This window comes from Mytilus edulis, chromosome 11 (assembly GCF_963676685.1).
Source record: "Mytilus edulis chromosome 11, xbMytEdul2.2, whole genome shotgun sequence".
NCBI classification, from domain to species: Eukaryota; Metazoa; Mollusca; class Bivalvia; order Mytilida; family Mytilidae; genus Mytilus; species Mytilus edulis.
The window spans coordinates 59446666-59468341 of NC_092354.1; the positions used below are offsets into that span (position 1 = coordinate 59446666).

Consider the following 21676-nt stretch of genomic DNA (forward strand, 5'->3'; position numbering starts at 1 on the left):
AAAGAAGTAAGATATCTTATATACTTTATAAGATATCTTATTAATTAATAGAGATATCTTATTAACTTATAGAGATATCTTATAAACTAATAGAGATATCTTATAAACTAATAGAGATATCTTATTTACTTTCAAATTAAATAAGATATCTTATTTACTTTCAAATTAAATAAGATATCTTATAAAAATTAAAGATATCTTAATACTTAATAAGATATCTGGTTAAATAAATAAGATATCTTCAAATTTGAATAAATATAAAAACGGCGTGCCATGAAGATGTACGAGTTAAGGACAAATAATATTTGCAGAATGGCTTGTCTAAAGAAACATTAATATACTTTCTTTATTTTGTTAAAAAAAAGAATTCATTTTCCTACAAAGAATTCGCCATGATGAATAGGCTTCTTCTCGTCGGTGATTCGGAAATTTTTGAAATAAGCATATGTGTCTCCATGTTTACTATAATCTATTGAACTCCCGCCATAGAAGGTAGAGAAAAACATCCCATCGATATGAATACTGCTTGACCGACGGAGAACAAGGTTCATATTAACCACCATTAAATCATTAACCCAGAGTGTAACACGGCCATGTTGATTGGGATGTCCTAGGTTCACTTCTTGACGAATTCTATACCACTGGCCTGGTGTGAATTTGAATTTATCAGTTGATGTCTTTCCGATTTCTACTCCGCATTTACTTACTGGGCATATAACTTTTTTATGATCGTGTTCATAACGATCGCACCAGTGTTGAAACCCGCCGTCCTGATTGTACGGAATATATGCATAGACTTCATAATGTCCATCAGCTCGCCACATCAGTCTTGTAGAGAAACAGTCGTGTGCCTCGCCAGAACAGCCCTTACATGATTCTCTAGAGCCACCCCATAGTCCAGGTAATTTCCCACCAATTACAAAATCAAATCCACTCTTGAAAAACACCTGAAACATAGTAGAACAAAACAATTAAAATCATGTAATGAAAAAGGGGCTAGACAAACAACTACAAGACATTAAGGATGTACATAGGTGAGGTTTTTTGTGTCAAATGTTCGGACTCCTTGGTGTTTTCCATGCAATACAATGTAAAATAACGCAAACATAAATCATCTAGAATATTCAAAACTTGCATCTTCCCTTTATATATTAAAACGTTTAAAATTAGAGAATCGCGAAAATGAATCGCTGCCAAGGCTAGAAAGTACTAAACACGAATTAAAGTTCTGCGACAATAGATGTTAATATGTACCTACATGTATATAACCAATGTTGGTTTTTTGAAGGTTATTTATAATATCAAGTTAAGATGTAAGTATTCTTCATAATTGAAAACTCACGTTTAGAAATATATTTTCCTTTAATGTAGTTATTACTAAAGTTTGCGAAAAGGTGTAACACATTCTTCATACATGTATGCATACTGTCAAATTTATAGGATTTAAATAGTTAATGAAAGCAATAGTTAGAATCATGTTGGAAAATCTGGAAGTCCTTCAATAGTTTCATTTTCTGGCAAGCTTTTTTTCTCCCTAAAACATACTGTTAATTGAATTGCTTTATGTATAAAGTTGCTTAAAAATAACTGCAATTAAGTGTCATTATAAGCGATAATTATACAAAGGAAATTATTATAACTAAGTAACGATTGTTAACAGTGGCGGATCAAGGGGCGTAGAGGGCATACCCTTTTTGATCGCAAAAACATAACGTTTTTCACGATTCATATGACTTTTTAGCATAAAATCGTTCAGTTTTATGGAATTACGGCCCCCCTTTCAAATATCCTGGATCATCCCCTGGTTAAGAGTTATATCCCTGAGCCAAGGTATATACCCTTAAATAAACGGTCTTACTAAGTACAGACGTAATCGCCAATTAGATAGAGGCACACAAGAAACATAAACGGTCTTACTAAATACAGACGTAATCGCCAATTAGATAGAGGCACACAAGAAACTTGACAGATCCATTGAAAAAAAATACACGACGAAAATATAAACACTAGTTTACAAAACACTAGATATAAAACTAGAGACTGAGAAAAGTTCACGCCAAAACTGGGGTTGGTCTAAAGTGATCCGGAAGGGTAAGCAGCATCTGCTCAATATTAAGCACCCGTCGTGTTGTTAATGGCAAGTACATGTACATGTATACTTACTTTTGCAACTTTTAAGTGAAAGAAATAAACGTTTGCAGATAAAAAGGATAATCATTTGTGTTCGTTATTAGTTTAACAAAGAATATCATTTTACTTATATTAAATAGGTTTTTTTTTTCTAGTTATGACACATTTCGATTTTTGATTACAAACTGATTTTTTTTACTTAAACTTTTTCCGACCAGATAATTATGCATATCTGTACGAGATCCTTGCCAATGATGATTAAACGCTAAGTACTGACAGATTTTAACCATTATTAAATGCTAAGTACTGACGGATTTTAACCATTATTAAATGCTAAGTACTGACGGATTTTAACCATTATTAAATGCGTTAAAAAATGAATTAGTAATTGTTTAAGATAACGCCAACATCTTTTAATTCATAGAGTTAAATGGATTTAATGTTTGGTTATTGGTGAAATTTAACCCTAGGTTAAAGGCTTAACATAAATATATATATTATAGCAATGTACAGTTATACTCCTTAAAAATGAAACAAAAAGTCAACATCCAATATTTCCCGATTGCACAATACAATTTTATGTTTAACAAGAATGTGTCCATAGTACACGGATGCCCACTCGCACTATCATTTTCTATGTTCAGTGGACCGTAAAATTGGAGTTAAACCTCTAATTTGGCATTAAAATTGGAATGATCATATCATGAAGAACATGTGTACTAAGTTTCAAGTTGATTGGACTTCAACTTAATTAAAAACTACCTTGACCAAAAACTTTAACCTGGAACGGGACAGACGGACGAACGAACGGACGGACGAACGGACGCACAGACTAGAACACATAATGCCCCTTCTACGATAAAAATATGAACGACAGAAAGAATTGGATCATATAATTCCTAAATGTTTTATCATACACAAAGAGTTATTGTTAGCATTTTTGTAATAAAATAAAACTACTTTTACTGTATTATATTGTTACTATATGCTAAGCAACTAAACATTAATACTAGTAATGTAGAGTTCTACAAACCTCATATTCAAGGGCTGCAAAGGTCCGTCCTTTATGATAAAGACTCGGTGGCATCACATAAAACTGTGCCCCCCTGTTACATGGTGCCTTTCCACTGTCAGGACAAGAATGACCATGGCTGTCGTAGCTAGTACGGGTTCCTAAAAAACCAAATTAATTCTTTTATTTTCTTATTTAAAGACGCCATCTTTAAAATTTGTTACTTCGGATTAAATAACAGTTTCAAAGAAATCACATGCAACGTTTCCTTGGATTCTGATTACTTCTTTTAAATACTTTAGTATCAGAGTTAGTCTTCAACTCAGGCATGGGGTAATTTTACAATCAATCTTTTTACCACTTTGACACTTGGTCATATATTAATCTCTTTGTAATGTTTATTATTCAATTAGAAAAGAAAGTCTCAGTAAATATGTTTGATTGGAATTAATAAAAACAAACGTATATATATAAAAGTGAAGTTAACATTAGTAAAATCAAATATTAAACTTCATCTTTTTTTAGAGATGTATACTTTGAAACCCCTATTATGTTAAAAAGTAATAGTTGTATTGAATACACATTTTACTTGATGTATATACTTAAATTTAATATGTATAAGGAATAGTTATTGAATATGCTAGAATCTTTTGTAACTTAATGTTATTTTTCAAAGTGTTTGATTTTTTTCCTCTGAATATTAACATTTACAAATGTAATGTGTAATGCAATGCATTACTTTGCAAACTTTATTGCAATGTAATGCATTACTTTGAAAAATGCATGTAATTGTAATTGTAATTTAATGCATGGTTTTGTCAATGTAATTGTAATATAATGCATTGCATTGCAATGTAATTCACCCCATGCCTGGTCTTCATTGCAATTAGCCGTTTTATAATCTAATGTGTTTTGCCTAAAAATTAACAAACTTGACCAACGACATTCTAAACAATAGAAATTGAAGCAATGCATGACGTTATTTATTATTCGGGTTAGTGAATACCTATGATGATTTCTGCTTACAATATGCAAGATTTTTCGGATTAGTGGCGATTAAGAGACATAATAAAATTGAAAATGGAATTGTGGAATGTGTCAAAGAGACAACAATGTACAGACATTTGTTGAAGAGACTTATCAGGATCGCTCGAATCAAAAAAGTTGAAAAGCAAAATAAAGTACGAATTTGAAGAGCATTGAGGACACACAATTCCAAAAGGTTTTGTCAAACATGGCTGCGGTAATATTTTTCCGGGGTAGAATATCCTTAGTTTTTGTTTAAATTCAAAGTTTGGTAGATAGTTAATTTATTATTATGACCATATCAATGATAATTCATGCCAGCATAGAAGTGCTGACAATTGGGGAAGAAACCCCCACCAGCAGTTGCCTCGACCCATTGGTAGTAAATAAACACATCATAAATACCAGGATTCAAATTTTGTATGCTAGACGTTGACTTTGAGATGAAGACCATCAATAATCTTTCTCTTTTTTTTTTTTGCATTACTTGTCTGATTATCGACTCCTAGGAGTCGATATTAAGGATTGAACGATGGACAGTCAGTGCGTGAATTTTTCTTGCTACCTGATTGGAAGATATTACGAGACGTGAATAATCAAAGTTTATTGATTGGTTAGGACAATCCAAACCTAGTAAATGTCCTTCAATCCAGTAGAGTATCGGATTTGTCCTCTCTATTTTAGCAATTAGATTTTGCCTGGTCATTAATCATGCATATTCATGATATTGGTACACAGGTAACTTTTATCTATAAATAGTCGAATCTTCTGAAGTTTCGTTAAACGATATATACTTCTTCATAACGTGTGACCTCACGTGTGTGGTAAAATTTGTTGATTGATGCACGTGGCTATTCTAGTAATTGAATTAATCTACAAAGCGAGAACACTTTCCATTTTCATCAGCTAAGAGTCGAATAGCCCTTTTTTAAAGGCTAATGCTTGTATGGCTTTGTAGACTTAAATCTAGTTTATGACTACTTTTCTTACCTCGCTGATAAAATACCTGGAGAACATAACCTGATGAATGATGATCAGGATCCGTTGCAAGCTTTAGGGAATCTGTATCACTGTCCAACTTCCATCCGAAAGCTGCATGCGTATCTGTATTGAAGTTATCTAGTACATATTGTTTGATGTTGGAATCGGAATGTTGTGCATGAGTCCAGCTAAAAAATTCTGTTACTCCATGAACTAAAAGACAATGCAAGATAGAATTAATCATGTTAATAAATGAATTTTGAAAACATTACCTTTTAACATGTATTTTTCATCACGCTAGCGAAAAACAATCGTCACCATCATCAGTATTAACAGCAACATCATCTACACACATATATATAAGAAGATGTGGTATGATTGCCAATGAGACAACTATCCACACGAGACCAAATGACACAGAAATTAACAACTTCATTAGGATAAATATTATTATAAGAATCATCATTATAGTTATTGCTATTATTTTAAAATGCCAATCTGCCTAAGAATCAGGCAGTGGTGAAAACATGACAATCAAACAAAAACCCACAAGATATATAATTTGGTTGAAATGCACCCGAAATTAGGAATTAAGCATGTTAAGGGAACCTACTCCGTAATTTACTATCATTCTAATAATTTCTTTGAGGTTTCTCCTTTTAATCCAATATTAACTTTGATGACAAATCTAACATGTAAAATCTACATTCTTGTTTACATTGTTTGTTTGTTTGTTTGTTTGTGTTGTTATTGTTGTTGTTGTGGTGGTGGTGATGAAGGTTGTTTTTGTTCTTTCTTCTTTTGTTTACGTGTGATTTTTAAAAGAAATACTTTAAAGTACTTCTGTTGTTAATAGCATATTTTTTTATGTATCAATTTCACATAAACATGAGCAAACTATACTTATATCTAGTAATTCCTACCTTGTATGACTACATGGACAGATATGACCAAGATAATATTGACAAGTGCACACATTCTCCTGAAATGTCAACATTATGGTCATGAACATGACTGCAATAGTTACATAGATTATGCATACATGGTTATGACTCATTGCCCAAAGTCGTTCGGTAACCAGGGTTACACTGTACGTTCGTTAGTTCGTAACAAGTATAGTTCCATTGACCGCATTCATTCGATATTCCCTTATCCTTCGATTCACGTTTAGCCTACATATAATCAGTACCTTTCCGTATAACATATATGACACCGGTTTCAGTGCTTAAGATAAGTGTTTCTTAAATAATCTCCCAAACTAAATTTATGTACAAATTTATTCTGGCCATGACAAAAGATCATATTCCTGCGCTATTTATGTCGTTCAAAGCACAGTCACGTTGATATGTGAAATGTTTCCGAGGTCAAGTCCCTGATTTATGTATGTAAGTCGGCATCGAAGTTTGTTTTGTAATTTTGTTTTCTATTATCTTATTTATTTAATAATGATAATGATTACAGTTCAATGTTGCTCCAGCACTGATTATATTTTTTTTTGGTTACTTTTTATTCGACTAATCGGGATAAAAACGATATCAAAAAATATTAACCACGCCACATAGTTATGCCTGTAAGGAAACCCCTTTTTGATTTCTTTAAATATTAATCTGTTTATCGTTTTTAGATTTCGTATAGCTGGCAGATGTTATGTCAATAATTGTTCACTTGGCGAGATTAAACTATTGAAGAATTAATTGTGTGAAATCTCATCTGTGGCACACTGACTGATTTTTAGAGTAAAAGACGGCAATATTTTTTGAAGTTGGTTTGATTCCAATTTCTAGTCTTTGTTTTCCATGATACTGTTAATTTAAGATTTATTGAATTATGGTCTTTCACACCACTTTAAGCACTATTGGTTATTTCGTAGCGGCTAGTTTTTATTGGAGAAGGAAGACGGAGTGCCAGATATATCTTTTAGTAATTGTTTTATCATAAATCAGCCATTGGCTTTCTCTTTCGCATTGACTTTTATCGAGACAATTTCTTCATTTAGCTTACTATATATATATAGAACGTTTGTTTCCCCTTTTTGAATACCCTATCGTGTCCTTAATTTGTATATATCCTCGGACACAAACAGTAAGTCATTCTCTTACTTAACCATATCTAACGAAGGATGTGTCACATTAAATATCCTATAAGTCTAAATAAAAACAATATTACTTTGCACGTTCTTATTAATAAGAAGATATTGTATAAGTGACAATGAGACCACTCCCCATCCAAGTCACAATGTATAAAAAGTGAACAATTATAGTTCAAAGAACGACCTTCAACACGGAGCCTTGGCTCACACCAAAACAGTAAGCTATAAAGGGTCCCAAAATGACTAGTAAAAATGAATTCAAACAGTATCATAGGGAAAATGTGTACTAAGTTTCATGTTGATTGAACTTCAACTTCATCAAAAACTACCTTGATCAAAAAATTGAACAAAAAACTTTAACCTGAAGCGGGACATACGGACGACCAGACGGACGGACAGGAAAACCAATGGTATAATCTATATAAAAAGCGAGAAAACCACCATCAAAATGGTAACCACTGAAAGCAGGCACCAATAAAAAGGTGCATAAGCATGCATCGGGTTTAAACGTTTTAACAGGCGCCAACCTACGCCCTAACCTGAGACAGTAGTGTAACATTACAACATAATAAGACACTATGAAATATCATTAGCTGCTTATACTAAAATAGTCTTAAAAATAGTCAAAGACCAAGTTATAACGTTTTTATAAAAATACATTGTAAAGATGCTTTACCTTCTCGTTAAAGTGCTGTTTACTACAATAATATAATCTTATAGTATAGAACAACTTATATATGTTAAATCATGTCGAGATTGTACAGGTTAAGATATCATAGAATCATTCTGCAAATTAGTGTCTATATATTGACCTAAAATCTTTATTTATCCAAACTGCAATAATACGGGGTCTTCTATTCTCTACAAGGTCTTTAACAACAACAAAACAATACAACAAATTTATCTATTTATTCACTATTTTACCAGTATTATCGTTATACCAAGCTGATTTCCATTGAAAAATGTATCTTACTTTTTTGTTCAAGATTTATAAAGGTCAACAATTTTAAGGTGATCTCCAACTTATATTATTGTTTATCAGAGTTTTCCCAATTAACCAGGTACAATCTCAAATTTACTGTGTTTATTTTTAAGAAAGGAAAGTACTCAAAATATGCAAGTTTGTCGATATTGTTTCGGATTATTAATTTAATTAATTTTTATCTAAAAAGAGAGCAAATGAAGAACATATTCTGTCTTTCAACTTTGAATGTTTATTTGTCCAGGGAAATTTGAGCAGCTGTTAATCGTAATGTTAAAGATTTAGAAAAGCTACTTTTTTTGTACTTGTACATGTTGTAAGGATTTCCAACATGACTGCATTTCATCAGGTATCGCGCTTTACGTCTGTTAATTACCGAAATCATAATGTAATATGCCAAATAATTTACTAAGCTTGAGAGCATTGAGAACCCATAATTCGTAAAGGTTTTGTCAAATACAGCCATGGTGAACTACTATTCCGCACTAGTGACAATGTTTCTTTTCGGATACAAATCAGAACACACCAGAACATCAAATACCATTTGCAAAATAACGCAAACCTTTGCGAAATAACGCAAACATTTGAATTATAATGCAAACATCTTGATTTCAATTATTCATTGAGTTTTGTATATATGTACCTCACCATTAATTTCGGTTGTAATTTACTTGTACATAAGAAAAGAACCATAAATACAAAAGACCAAATCATTATAATGAATATGCATAGGAATAACTTGAATAAGGAAATACTTGAATTCAGAATGATTAGTGCATCAAAAAAGTATATAATCTATAGACATATTTTAATTGAAAGTACAAATATAATGTCATACAATTATGACACTTTCAAATCAAATAGACAAAATGATCTTTCTGCTTTAAAATGAATTATTAATAAAGAAATCGTTTTTTAAATCTAAGAATAAGATTCTTTGATTTTCATTTTAATCTATTATTGATGTAACTTTAAGATGCTTGGGTAGCAACTTGAATAGAGAGAACATAATTTTGATAATAAAACATATTCATTTTATTGCAAACAGGTAGATTGTTTGGATCTAACAAACATTACACAATCCTCAAATGAGAGCTTACTTTGGAAATATATTTATATTTAGCTATAGCTGTATAAGCAGGGTTGATTTTTTATATTCTTCGAATAACTTCAATTTTTTTATAATACATATACATGTATTATTATGTAAATAATTTTTGGGACCCTTTATAGCTTGATGTTCGGTGTGAGACAATGTACCGTGTACTATGACCTATAATGGTTTACTTTTAAAAAAAATGTGACTTGGAATGAGAGTTGTCTCATTGACATTCATACCACATCTTCTTATATATATTGTCCAACTCATTATTCGTTATTGATATGTTCTAAATATTCAAGCATTTTACTTTGCAATGAGTACAAAGGGGGATAAATTTTAATATATGCAACCTCCTCCATTTACAACTGCTGCTTCCTTTGAATCCGAAATAAGAAATAAGATAAAACAAAAGTTTGCGTTATAACGCAAATGATCGCGTTATAACGCAAATGCTCGCGTTATACATCAAATGTTTGCGTTATAATGCAAATGTTTGCGTTTTTTTTGCAAAGGTTTGCGTTATATCGAAAAAATTTGCGTTAAACGCAAACATATCGCAAAGTTGTGCGTTGTAACGCAAAAATAGGAAGAAATGTAAAAAATGTTGTGTGGCGCTAATATGCTTCCGTACATATGTTTAAACCTATGTTATCATACATTTTGACGTTTTATCCATTTTTGAAATATCGTATTAATGACACGTTTTTGCTAGTCAATTTTTGAATTTTGCATGATTCAAATATTTATTGAGTGATTGTGTGAAGTGTAATCATAAGCACACTGGTCGATTTCAGAGTAAAGGACGGCTATATATTTTCCTTAACACCATTTTCAGTACTATTGGCTATTTCGCAGTGGCCAGTTTCAATTGGTTGAGGAAAACGAAGGAACCACCGACCCTCGACAGGAACACTGACAATCAAGAGCTAATGAGGATTGGAGTCGATCCCACACTTCAGAAAGTACCATGACATCAGCCCTTGAATTTTAATGGGGTTCGGGTTGCTAATTGGTCTTTTATTTTCTACTTGCATGTTTGGTATTGTACACTGTTATTTGTCCTAATGTCGTGATTTGATTTGTTTTTGGTCATTGCACTGTTAATATGTTTTATTTTTATTTTTTCCCTTTCTTTATAACTCAATATAGATACATAAACATGTCTCAACCATAATCTGTTCTAATCTTTGTTTCTTAAACATGTTAAACAACTTTTTACATTTGTACATGAACCAATTGTTCCGATTTGAAAGTTCGTTGTCATCTATCATACTATACAGTATGGGTTTTGCTGATCGTTGATTTGTATTTGTTTACATCCTCTCCCGTTTGGTCTCCGGTTGAAATGTTGGAAACTATGCAAAACATCTTGTTTATTTCAATAGAACATAAAATGATAATTATTTAACTCAAGAGATTGAGGGTTGCACAATGCTTGCAGCAAAACGTTGTATATAAAAACATCACAAAACATTCGCAGTTGAAGAGTTGCCGCCATCAGTTGGTGAATGTCCAAAATGAGAATTTTCCTTATTCATCGTTCTATCTCATTTATATAAATGTTTTTGTTAGCAAGCTACTATTAGATTTGTATGGGGGTGGAGGCTAGGATGAAATTTAAAAAAGGCAAAACAGGAGTTTTGAGCCTCTAGTTCAACATTAAACTTGAATTTAACAGACATATAAAAACACATTTGCGCGTGGTCCTTATATCTATTTATATTTAAGATTATATTTATATCGTGTTTTGTAACCGTCGGTTGTTTTCGGAGTCATCTCGATAGTAAATTAAATGGCGTATAGACTAAAATACATACAAAACGAATCAACATAATATCGAGCCCAAGCCCTGTATTTTTTTTTTATCTTAAACTTATTTATAATTTGGATAAATGTTTAACATTGTTATCAATCAAATTTTAGAATTTAAGTCAAATCGGTGAACACGAATGTGACAGCTAGTGCCCCTTTATGCAGCAGTGATATATAGTTTAATAGTATATACCATTTAAAAGTACGCTTCAAAGCTAATCAATTTTATTTTGAAAGCTGGGTATTTATATCAACTTCCTTTCTGAATTGAATGATTTGTTTTTAATATATTGAAATAACAGAATCCGCTCAAAATGCATATTGTAAGAAAGTATTATTCTAAGATAGCAGTTGCTACTACAAATTGATAAGATATAATAAGGACATAATTACAGTTTATAACAAAAGAAACATGTACATTTTATCAAAATTCAAAAATAAACTAAATCAAAGCACTCTTGTTATAAGGGAAAATGTACCACAGTTCTGATGACTTGCAAATAAACAATTAAAAAAAAGTCTCTCTGAAAACTGCTAGAAGTAACTTGCAGTTGTTTCCTTACGTCCAGTATCAAGAATTCTAATATATTATAGAACGATGAATATTTAAACAGTGTTTTAAGCGGTACTTTTTGTTGTCGTAGAGGGTTGACAGCAAATAGAAAAATTGAAAAAGAAACACCAAAGGCAACTCCGGATAATAAATTTAATAAATTTTGCAGTCTAATCAGCCGTGATTTGTATAAAATTGCTCCCTCTACTGTGTCTTCATATTCCTATTAAATCACCTAAAGTATGTTTGACTTGAAATCAAAGGTGAAGAGTCAATTTCCTATATTACACAATTGCGGCAATTCAAAAAAGAAAACTTGAAAACTTTCATTTGAATTCACATTATCAGTGTTCAATTGATGTCCTTTTAAATAGTTACAATAGTATGGCTTAATTAAAAAAGATTACATTTTTTATTATTAATTCTTTTTGGCTTTTAACTAACTGTCAGTAGCTGCGAGTACTCTCAAACCGTACTGTCTTGTTAATTTGACCTGTTGATACTATTTGTAATGCTTTCTTGTTATTTTATGTTTTCTTATTCGGGGTTATATCTCGTTTATATACCAGCTTTTATAAGTGTTTAGTATTACCCTAAATGTTCACTTATTTTACTGATTTTGTATTTACATTGTATCATAGATCAAATGTATTCGTTCAGTGAATGTTCATTTGTGTTATGGCATTTCAATTGATATTTTATATTGTGTCCTTCTACTTTGGAGAGGTGCAAACAAACGTTTTAATAGGTACCAATCTTCAGCATTACCTGAAAGAGAAGTGAAACATCACAATATAGAAATGAACTCATCATAGATACCAGGATTAAATTTTGTATTTACGCCAGACGTTCGCTTCCTGAGGTAGAAAAGCCTTAGTATTTCAAAAATTCAAATGTTTTGTAAACAGTTAATTTATAAATATAACCATATCAATGATAATTCATGTCAGCACTTTGTTTTTATCGAATTTAGTTCGCTATTTTATATCGGTGATTGTTAAACGTCCATATGTCAATCAAATGCACAGTGGGGGCATGTTGATGTAACCGGAATATGAACCCCGTTTTTTACTAGACTGACACGTTTAGATTGATGCTTAACGTGTTAGTTCACAGAGAAACGTTACACATGACGACATGTCACCATACGGACACACAACTTTGACTTCTCCTAAATACAAGGTGCTTAGCGGAGAAGCAAAAAATAACTCATTAATGAGCGTACACAAGGTGAGCACGAAACTATCGTAGGCGGTTTTAATATGACATAATATAACACTGTAAAATAAACAACTTTATTGATGCTTGAATGTTAAATATTATATTGAGAAAAAGAAGAAAACAAGCTACCTACCGAAATTCACACGAAAATAAAACAGTAAAAACAGTAATAAAAGACAGTAAATTGATAAGTATATATAGGACTAGGCTAATTCAATTGATAATCAACAAAATAAGATATGCCATTGGCTAAACTTGTATTTCAATAGTGTAGCGAAAGTTAACCTTTATGGTATACTGTTAGTTATCCCTTTTGGAAAAGACAAACTTTCACTGGAATTACTTGTTTCAGCCATCAAAGTCCAAATTAGTGCATGTAAGCAATATTAGGCATCTGTTCGGTCTTGAACAATAAGAACAAAGAACATATCGTATAGTCGGCTATAAAAGACCATGACATGAAACAGTTCGATTGAGAAAACTAACGAGACATTTCACTACATGCGGAGGGGAAAACTGGATTTTTTTTAATGACAACCAGTTTTAAATACTTGGGAGATAATTTCGCATTCCACATTTTGTTTGAATAAGTTTGCTTCGAAAAAACGTGTAGATTTCTATCTTCAAACATATTTGTATCTTAAATACAAATAGTATTTAGGTTTTTTCGTAGCAAGTCATATGTACATGTTGGTTTGGATATTACTCTGCAAGTGCTTAATACCTACAAAATTGCAGTTAAGTAAGTGATTTTATATGATATGGGTTTGATATTGTTACACGAGTTTCTGAGGATCTATATTTTTTTAGTCTGCTGTTAATGAAAATTAAAAATTAGGTAATTGAAATATATACATTTTTTTTTATTAACTTTTATATTAAAAAAGAAGATGCTACATATTTATAACAATGAATGTTCATTGTTTTGTTATGCACATAATGCGTGACCCGAATTTTTAGAAATGTAAACAAGGTACCAAGTTCTTACAACAACTCGGCGTCGGAACATTGGAAATGATTTATTATAGTTTGCTTTTTTTCTTTCTCAAAATAGTTATTTTATATTCTATTTTAATTATTATATACAGTTTTCATCATTTGGAAGCATAATTATAAGAAAGATATATTTACTTTCAACGTTAACGATCACGGGAGTTTTTAAAGGTAACATCAGAAGTCAATTACTAGTAATGGACTTCTGGTAACATACATGTTTCAGTAACTGAAAGTGATTTTCAAACCTCTCAAATATCCACTTGGTGTTTGTTATTACTTTGAAATTTTACTGCAAACAAACAGATTGTCAAGGATTTGTCAATTGTTACTAAGAGAATAATTTGCTTTACTCTCTGAAACTTTCTGATTTGTAGTTGCAGTTTGTAGAATATTTTTAGTCTGTCGTATACCCAATGAAAATATGAAGGGATATGGAGTAAATGTACATACGACAAAATTAATATCAATACATGGTAAAACCCAAATATGGAATGTTTTTATTGTTGTTCTTCATCTTCAAGTCATCATGAGGCATTCAACGATGATCGCTATGTATCATAACTGGTAATAAATTCAAGTTGACCCTTCACATCGGTTTGAGCAGAATTTATTGTTAAATATCATACAAAGCTACATTCCTTTTTTTGTCAAACGAAGTTTTGGAAGGGATACATGTAACGTGTTTCAATTGTCTATCTATCTGTGGACGTATAAGTCATAGTTCTTGAAATTGTGTTCATAAATGCATCTTGAATAACCAAGGGGTCCTGATAAAAATAAGATAACTTTGACCTACATTTCACTAATGAGTGACTGATTAAAGTTTGCGTTAGAGTCCATATCTGAGATACAACTCGTAGAGAAATAATATTTTGTCAGTAGATGCGTTTGTAATAGTCAGACTCGAGGGCCCTAAACAAATAAGTCACCATGACATAAAATTAATGGATGAGTAAATGAGGTGAAAGGCTGCATTTAAGTCCATATCTGAGATGAGGAATACAAATATTTTGTCAGTAGATGCAATTTCAAGTTTCAAAGTCAAATCTTGAAAATGAATTAGATGATATTTCATTCATTAACTGCACATAAAACATATTCTATTTCATCAACTGCACAATTAAGTTATATTTTATAGCATTATCATAACTAATTGGATTGGACCAGTTCTGGCAATTGAAGATTAAAGTCATCTCAAAATACAGATTGTTTATACCATACTTTGCATTTTTTTACACCAAAAAAATCCATATTTCCGGCCCAAATGTTATGTGCGTGCACCAATTAACCCTCTTGTGTATAATTTTGCCAAGTTAAGATTTTGATACACAATCGTACCATGAGAAGTTTGATGGGGGATATACAACACTTTTTTTGCATTAAATCTGGTTGGAGAACAACAATTAATCAATATATTCGTATTTCCCATCAAGGTGTACTTATACATGAAATAAGATTGAGAAATTATCATTGTTCCTTTCGATGAATAAATTATAAATTCTCCCTAATGGCTTAATAAAATCACATAACTTTTGGACGAACGCTCACCTGATCTGTGTACGCCAACAATGTTGTTTGGTTAAACCAATTATACGTTCGCACAAACCTCCCCATATGCCTATCTAGATCACATGTCGTCAAACTAAAGAAAATTTTATCATGGGGGGGAAATTAAACAAATGTTTGGTTCAAAAGGTGAATGATTAAAATTTGATTCAAGAAAAAAGTGAAACCCGTTGTAGAGAAATTTTGATCCGGAAAAATGTGATATGTATTTTGAAATAAATTAAAAAGGTTTATGAAAAGAATAAAGTAATACGTTGTAAAATAAACATGTATTTGTTTGTTGAAGTTTTATTCCTTGGAAGTACAGTTACTCGTCACAGATCGTCATAAATCGATTGAGAAAAAACAATCCGGGTTACAAACTAAAACTGAGGGAAACACATCAAATATAACAGAAAAACTACGACACAACACAAAAACAACACTAAAATGTAACACACACATAAACGAACTTTTATATAACAATGGCCAATTTCCTGACTTGGTACAGGACATTTTAAGAAGAAAATGGTGGGATGAACCTGGTTTTGTGGCTAGCCAAACCTCCCACTTTTATGGCAATGTTAACTATAACATTAAAATGACAACATTACATGCCAGGACACAATACAAATAAATGGGAGAACATATAGGACAGAGAAACACACACGAAAGCAAAAACAAGCACAAAGTTAAATAGCATTGAGGACAAAAAATTCCAAAAAGTTGTGCCTTATACGGCTAAGGTTTTCTGGCCGGGAAAAGAACATCCTTATTATTTAGAATAATTCGTTCTCTGAAAACAGTAAATTTATAAAACCGACTATATAGTGACTAACTACAGAATAAATACGAATACATAAAACTATCTAAACCAGACTATAAAAAGTCATAGCCGAGTTAGCCGAAGAGATCAACGCACAAAGTGACGTCACATTTCAATTTCTAAAACTTCCCTAAAATAGGATAGAATTAGGATAGAATTCGAGATTACGTTTGTAATACTGATATAACATTTATTTATAACAATGAAAATAACAATAATAATTAATATAAAATTGTGGTAGTAATTATATAATACATTGTATTATCTAGTTAAGTCGGTGTTTCTATTTTTAAAAATCAAACTATAAACCAAATATATCGTATAAATTTAGTTGACCCAAATTAAAATCTCATAAAAGAACTGGATGATCAAAACCAGAGTAGAATTAGGTGAGCGATACAGGCTCTCGAGAGCCTCTAGTTTTGGTACCTAAGATGTTTGTACTGAAAAATTTATTTATGTTAGACATGTGGTTCAATCGGTTTCGATATTTGCAGAACAAGGTTTTTTAAAATGTGGATGTTGTGAATCAACATTATCAAATAGGTGTACCTTTAGATAAGCAGTAGTCGACGTCATCCAAATTAAGTTTGTTGTAAAAGAAGATATTGTGCTGAAGCATTTTACTATATTGTGCTTACTATTTCAGTATACTTTTCATAACATTTTACTATGTTGTGCCAGTCACTTTAATATACTGCATGAGGTTATCATTTTGATATATTGTTCTTCTCATTTTACAATTAATGTTTATAAAGATGTTTAAATATGATTTTATAGAATGAATTATTTAACTTTCATTCATTTTCTAAATAATTTTAACTAATTCCTTATTTGAGTTGTTATGTAAAATTCCCGACATTTTTTTCTAGTGCTTATACATAATCACTGAAAATTGTAGTGACTATATATAATCCCTCAACCAGTGATTCTACATAATCCCTAAAATTTCTACATGCTGACTGATTATAAAAATTCACTGTGACATATGTATATTATAAAGGCATACAAATTATAAACATGTGCAAATTGTAGTTTTGTGTTACCTTGTCCTACAGACAATTATAACAAAGATAATATGTACAGGTTTCTCCATTTTTCTTAAATATCAACATTTAGGTCATGAAAGTGACTGTAGTATCTTCATAGATTACGCAGGAATGGTAAGCACTCGTTGCACAAGGTTGTTGTACGAATTTTAGTCCGTAACAAGACTCAGTGTAGTCATCTTGACCTCATTTATTGATTAGCCCCTTTATCTTTCGATCCACATATAGCATTAATATTAAAGATAAGTATCCGTATAACATACATGCTAAAAATATCAATTTTCTGAAGTAGTCTTCCATAGGTAAATAATGTATAAATATACAAACTTTATCTGTGCATGACACATTATCATGTTCCTGCATTATCTTTGACGTTGGTGCATGAAGTCTCGTTAAAAGCAGAGTTGTTGTCTGAAATAAGTTGTCTGATTTCCTTGCACTAGATTGTTTTGTGATTGTGTCTTTTATTTCATTAATAATTTAAAAGTCCTACGTATGCAACAAAACTTTGCCATTGTTCGTTATGCGAAAAAATCAATGTAATACTCAGACTAACAGAAATGGCTCGTTAAATATCAAATAAATCTATTATATAATATACAAAAACTATGTATCCTTCTAGGGTATTGTAAACAAAGTTATTACTCATGTCTTTTATCTACAATCATGTCTTTTATCTACATTCACATTTCAACAAGGTGAGCAAAGGGTATCATATATTGTTGATTCATATTATTCATCTACAGACTACTACTACTCAATACCGAAATACTGAATTTTGGGCTTTCCCATGACACCATTTGCGAGAATGGTCTTGAGAAACGGTGATAGTCCGTCAGAAGGGGACGATAAATGGGTGACCTGTATCTCTTACACGTAAAAGACACCCTTGTAGATTTCGGAAAAGAGCAGGTTAATGTCACTACAAGGCAGCACTCGCACCCGCAAGTGTTCTGTTAAATTGTTCCTTTTAAAATTGTTATACGATGATGACTGATGTACCCATATTTTGACTATTTTATTTATTGTGTCTGTTTATTTAACGCATCAATGTAAATATAACGGAATTTGATGAGACTGTCATTAAAGTGAGAGGGTTAGCGCTATAGAACCAGGTTTAATCCACAATTTTCTACATTTGAAAATGCCTGTACCAAGTCAGGAATATGAGAGTTCTTGTCCATTCGTTTTTGATACGTTTTGTTATTTGATTTTGCCATGTGATTATGGACTTTCCGAATTGATCTTCCTCTAAGTTCAGTATTTTTGTGATATTACTTTTTGATATAAGTTATAATAACATGTTTCCCAATCCACTGTAAATAAATATGTTTAAACTAACTAACCGAAATACGGTATACTGGATAGTAGAAATAAAACAAGGTCACAGTGACAAATGTAAATAATAGCTCAAAAACATACTTAAGAGGACCGCTTACCAAAATGTACCAACATCCCGTCACAATCTGTGTGTCCCTGTTACTTCCCTACTCTGATGTAGGGAGTCAGTTATCAGCTGTCATGTTTTGGTATGACTTTTGACTTACTAAAGAGAGTGTTTTGCAAAAAACTACAAACGATTCAAAACTGTAGAGGGGTATTATAATTACAAAGAAAAATACTGTTAATAAATAACGCATGTAATGGAAAGAATGACATAGTGTAGAATCAAAACTCTGTAGGACAGTACAAGAACAAAACTACAGAAAAGTTCATATTAACCTCAATATGTTATTTGTAATTTTTTGCCCGATTATTGCTGTCGTGACCTAGCCGTTTCACCCTCTGATACCTTTTATAATTTAAAGACAAAAAGACAAAGACACAAAAGTGAGCAACGTGCTATTGTGAAAAACAAACATTGACACCGACAAACGAGAAAAGAAAAACAGAAATGATTTCAGGCCCATAAAAGGTTAAATCTATATGTACATTACATTCCGTTTAATCCGTTCATGAATAATAGACTGTTGAATACCTTGTTACAGATTTAGGCGTATTCCTTAAAAAAACTATTATGCTCTAAAGATACTCATTAACCTTTTCTTGTTACCTTTAAGTATTGCATTGTATTACATTTATATTCTAAAATGTAACCAGATCATCAAAGATAGTTATGCAAATGAGGTAAATTTTATCTATGAGTAGGCGCATTATGTTTCGACATACGATTTGATATAAACACGTTTAAGTCAATGTTTTCTTAAATTCGGAATAGTCACTTGACTTTAAGGATTAACACATTGCTCTCAATCGTAACGATTTATTTAAGCAAGTAAGTATTTATTAACAAGTACCTTTGAATCAGTCGGAAACCTTATGTTCAGTGGTTGTCGTTTGTTGATGTGATTCATATGTTCTTCTCGTTTTTTCATATAAATTAGATTGTTGGTTTTCCTATTTGAATGGTTTGACATTCGTCATTTTGGGGATCCGTTATCCTTTGCTGTTCGATGTGAGTCAAGGCTTTGTCTTGAAGGACGCTCTTTGACTTTCAGCATGTATCCCAACTTAAGCTACCCGACGTGTCTCCTCAACCTGATTGGCACTTAACTGGAATTCTCTACTACGAAAAGGGGGATGTTTAATGTGGCACCACATTTTTTGAGATCGACAGTTCATTTTTGAGTGTTTCTTTCTCCTGGTGAACAGTCTGTAGTTTTAAGGATAGTTCAGTTATCAATTTTTGTTGTTGTCTTCATTTGATTTGCAGCAAGCTTGAAGTTGTTGTCACCTGAGTAGCTTTCTGAACTGTTCTTAAGGCATCCACAGTTGGCTGTACATGGTTTGTTTGTTGAAATTTATTTTCACATCGACTTTAGTTGCATTCGGATGAACCCAAAATTTATGGTAGGCATGGTCTGATGTATATGTGTGCACATTTTGCCCTGGAATCATTAACGTTGCTGTAAACAAAGAAGGGTCAGTGCTTTCTACTTCCATTTCATGTTGCACGTAATTAATATCAATAGGATACGATATTTTACCAGTTTTTGTCAGTTTCTTCTTTTTACTCTGTGTTCCATGGTCAACGGCCCTGTCAAAATCAATAGCCATTTTGCTTGCCTGTAGTTTTTTTATTGTCGTTTCCGCTTCTGAACTAACCAAAGGTAAATTCATAGTTATTATTAATTGGATCTGCATTTTGTCTACCTAGAACAAAGTTATGTACACAAATTTTAGTATTATCTGTAACAATGAATTTATGTTTTCCTGTAAGGGCACGGCCGATAGCATGAATCCACGAGTTTCTTCTAGACAACGGAGCCTTTTGAAATTGATGAAATGCGTAGCCCTTAGGTTAATCTGACCGTCTGTTGCTGTATCCGACAACACAACACCCATGTCAAAATATGTTCATTTATGTATTAAGCTATCTTAAATTTGCCGAGTTATAACATGATATAGTTGTTTTGATCATTAAAAGCGTCCAGGTAAAGATAAGCAGTGATGCACGTGACTGATCGTCATCAGGTTTTTGGTCAAACATGTAGCCCCCAGTACACGAAATAACGGACAAGTATCGTGAAATCTCGTAGTCAACTAATTAGATTACGCATGCGCAATCAAATGTGAAACTGGTATATTGATTCGATTTTACTTTATAAAAATATCAATATTTTTACAAGCGTATAATTTGTGCTTGTTTTTTTAATGTTTTTTTTAAATTAACAGTTTGAGGGGAGATAACTCCAAAATAGTGCATTTCTGAAGCAATCTACAAGAAATTTTGCTATGTAATATTTTTGCCGGCATATAGTCTCACGGTGACCCGATCTTTCCTTTTGATATTCTCAAAAGAGTTACTTAGTATTTAATTTTACAATTCTGTCATTTAGTTTAGCTTCTAATCACACAATGTTGTTTTTCCTGTACACTTCATACAAAATATGCGATTTTGTCAAAACCTGTAGTTTAAGAAAATGCGCGGTGACCTATCGTTCTTATTATATTTTTCATCACAACACAATATATACTACATTTTGGTAAAGTATGAACAAATTCTATCATTTTTGATTTTGACTCCCAAACCACCTTATTGAAAAGTGACAGTTTAAGTTTATTATGATGTACTTATTTAGATAAAAAAAGACTTATTAATAGATTGTTCAAGATACATCTGGTTTTGTTTTGGAAACAACACCTTAAACAATGAACTTGTAGAAAATTTTAGTATACAAAAAATATAATTGATGGTGTGTTTCTTCATTTGAAATAACGATAAATAAATATGTTCGGTTAACCTCAGAATATCACGAACAGCCAAGCTGTCGATTTAATAATAATCGTCTGAAGTTGATTTAGATATTAAATCAGGTCAATTATAAAAAATGGCCAAAGATTTCTGACTG

General features: G+C 31.6%; 1 protein-coding gene across 1 annotated transcript; it reads right to left on the reverse strand.

Annotated features, from left to right (window-relative positions):
• Positions 1 to 332: 332 nt before the first annotated feature.
• Positions 333 to 7997, reverse strand: LOC139495936 (uncharacterized). Its single transcript, XM_071284350.1, has 5 exons — positions 7915 to 7997; positions 6073 to 6131; positions 5159 to 5362; positions 3164 to 3303; positions 333 to 947 (listed from the first exon to the last, which is right to left on the reverse strand). The coding sequence occupies exons 2-5, from the start codon at positions 6125 to 6127 to the stop codon at positions 369 to 371; spliced, it is 978 nt and encodes a 325-aa protein (XP_071140451.1). The 5' UTR covers positions 6128 to 6131; positions 7915 to 7997; the 3' UTR covers positions 333 to 368.
• Between the last annotated feature and the right edge of the window lie 13679 nt (positions 7998 to 21676).

What these genes read in the sequence shown, in the direction of transcription:
- LOC139495936 (XM_071284350.1), bottom strand. Translation starts at nt 6,127, where the DNA reads ATGTGTGCACTTGTCAATATTATCTTGGTCATATCTGTCCATGTAGTC. An exon ending in TGTCCATGTAGTCATACAAG is followed by an intron (nt 5,363 to 6,072) that starts GTAGGAATTACT and finishes ATTGTCTTTTAG; the next exon opens with TTCATGGAGTAACAGAATTT. An exon ending in CCAGGTATTTTATCAGCGAG is followed by an intron (nt 3,304 to 5,158) that starts GTAAGAAAAGTA and finishes TTGGTTTTTTAG; the next exon opens with GAACCCGTACTAGCTACGAC.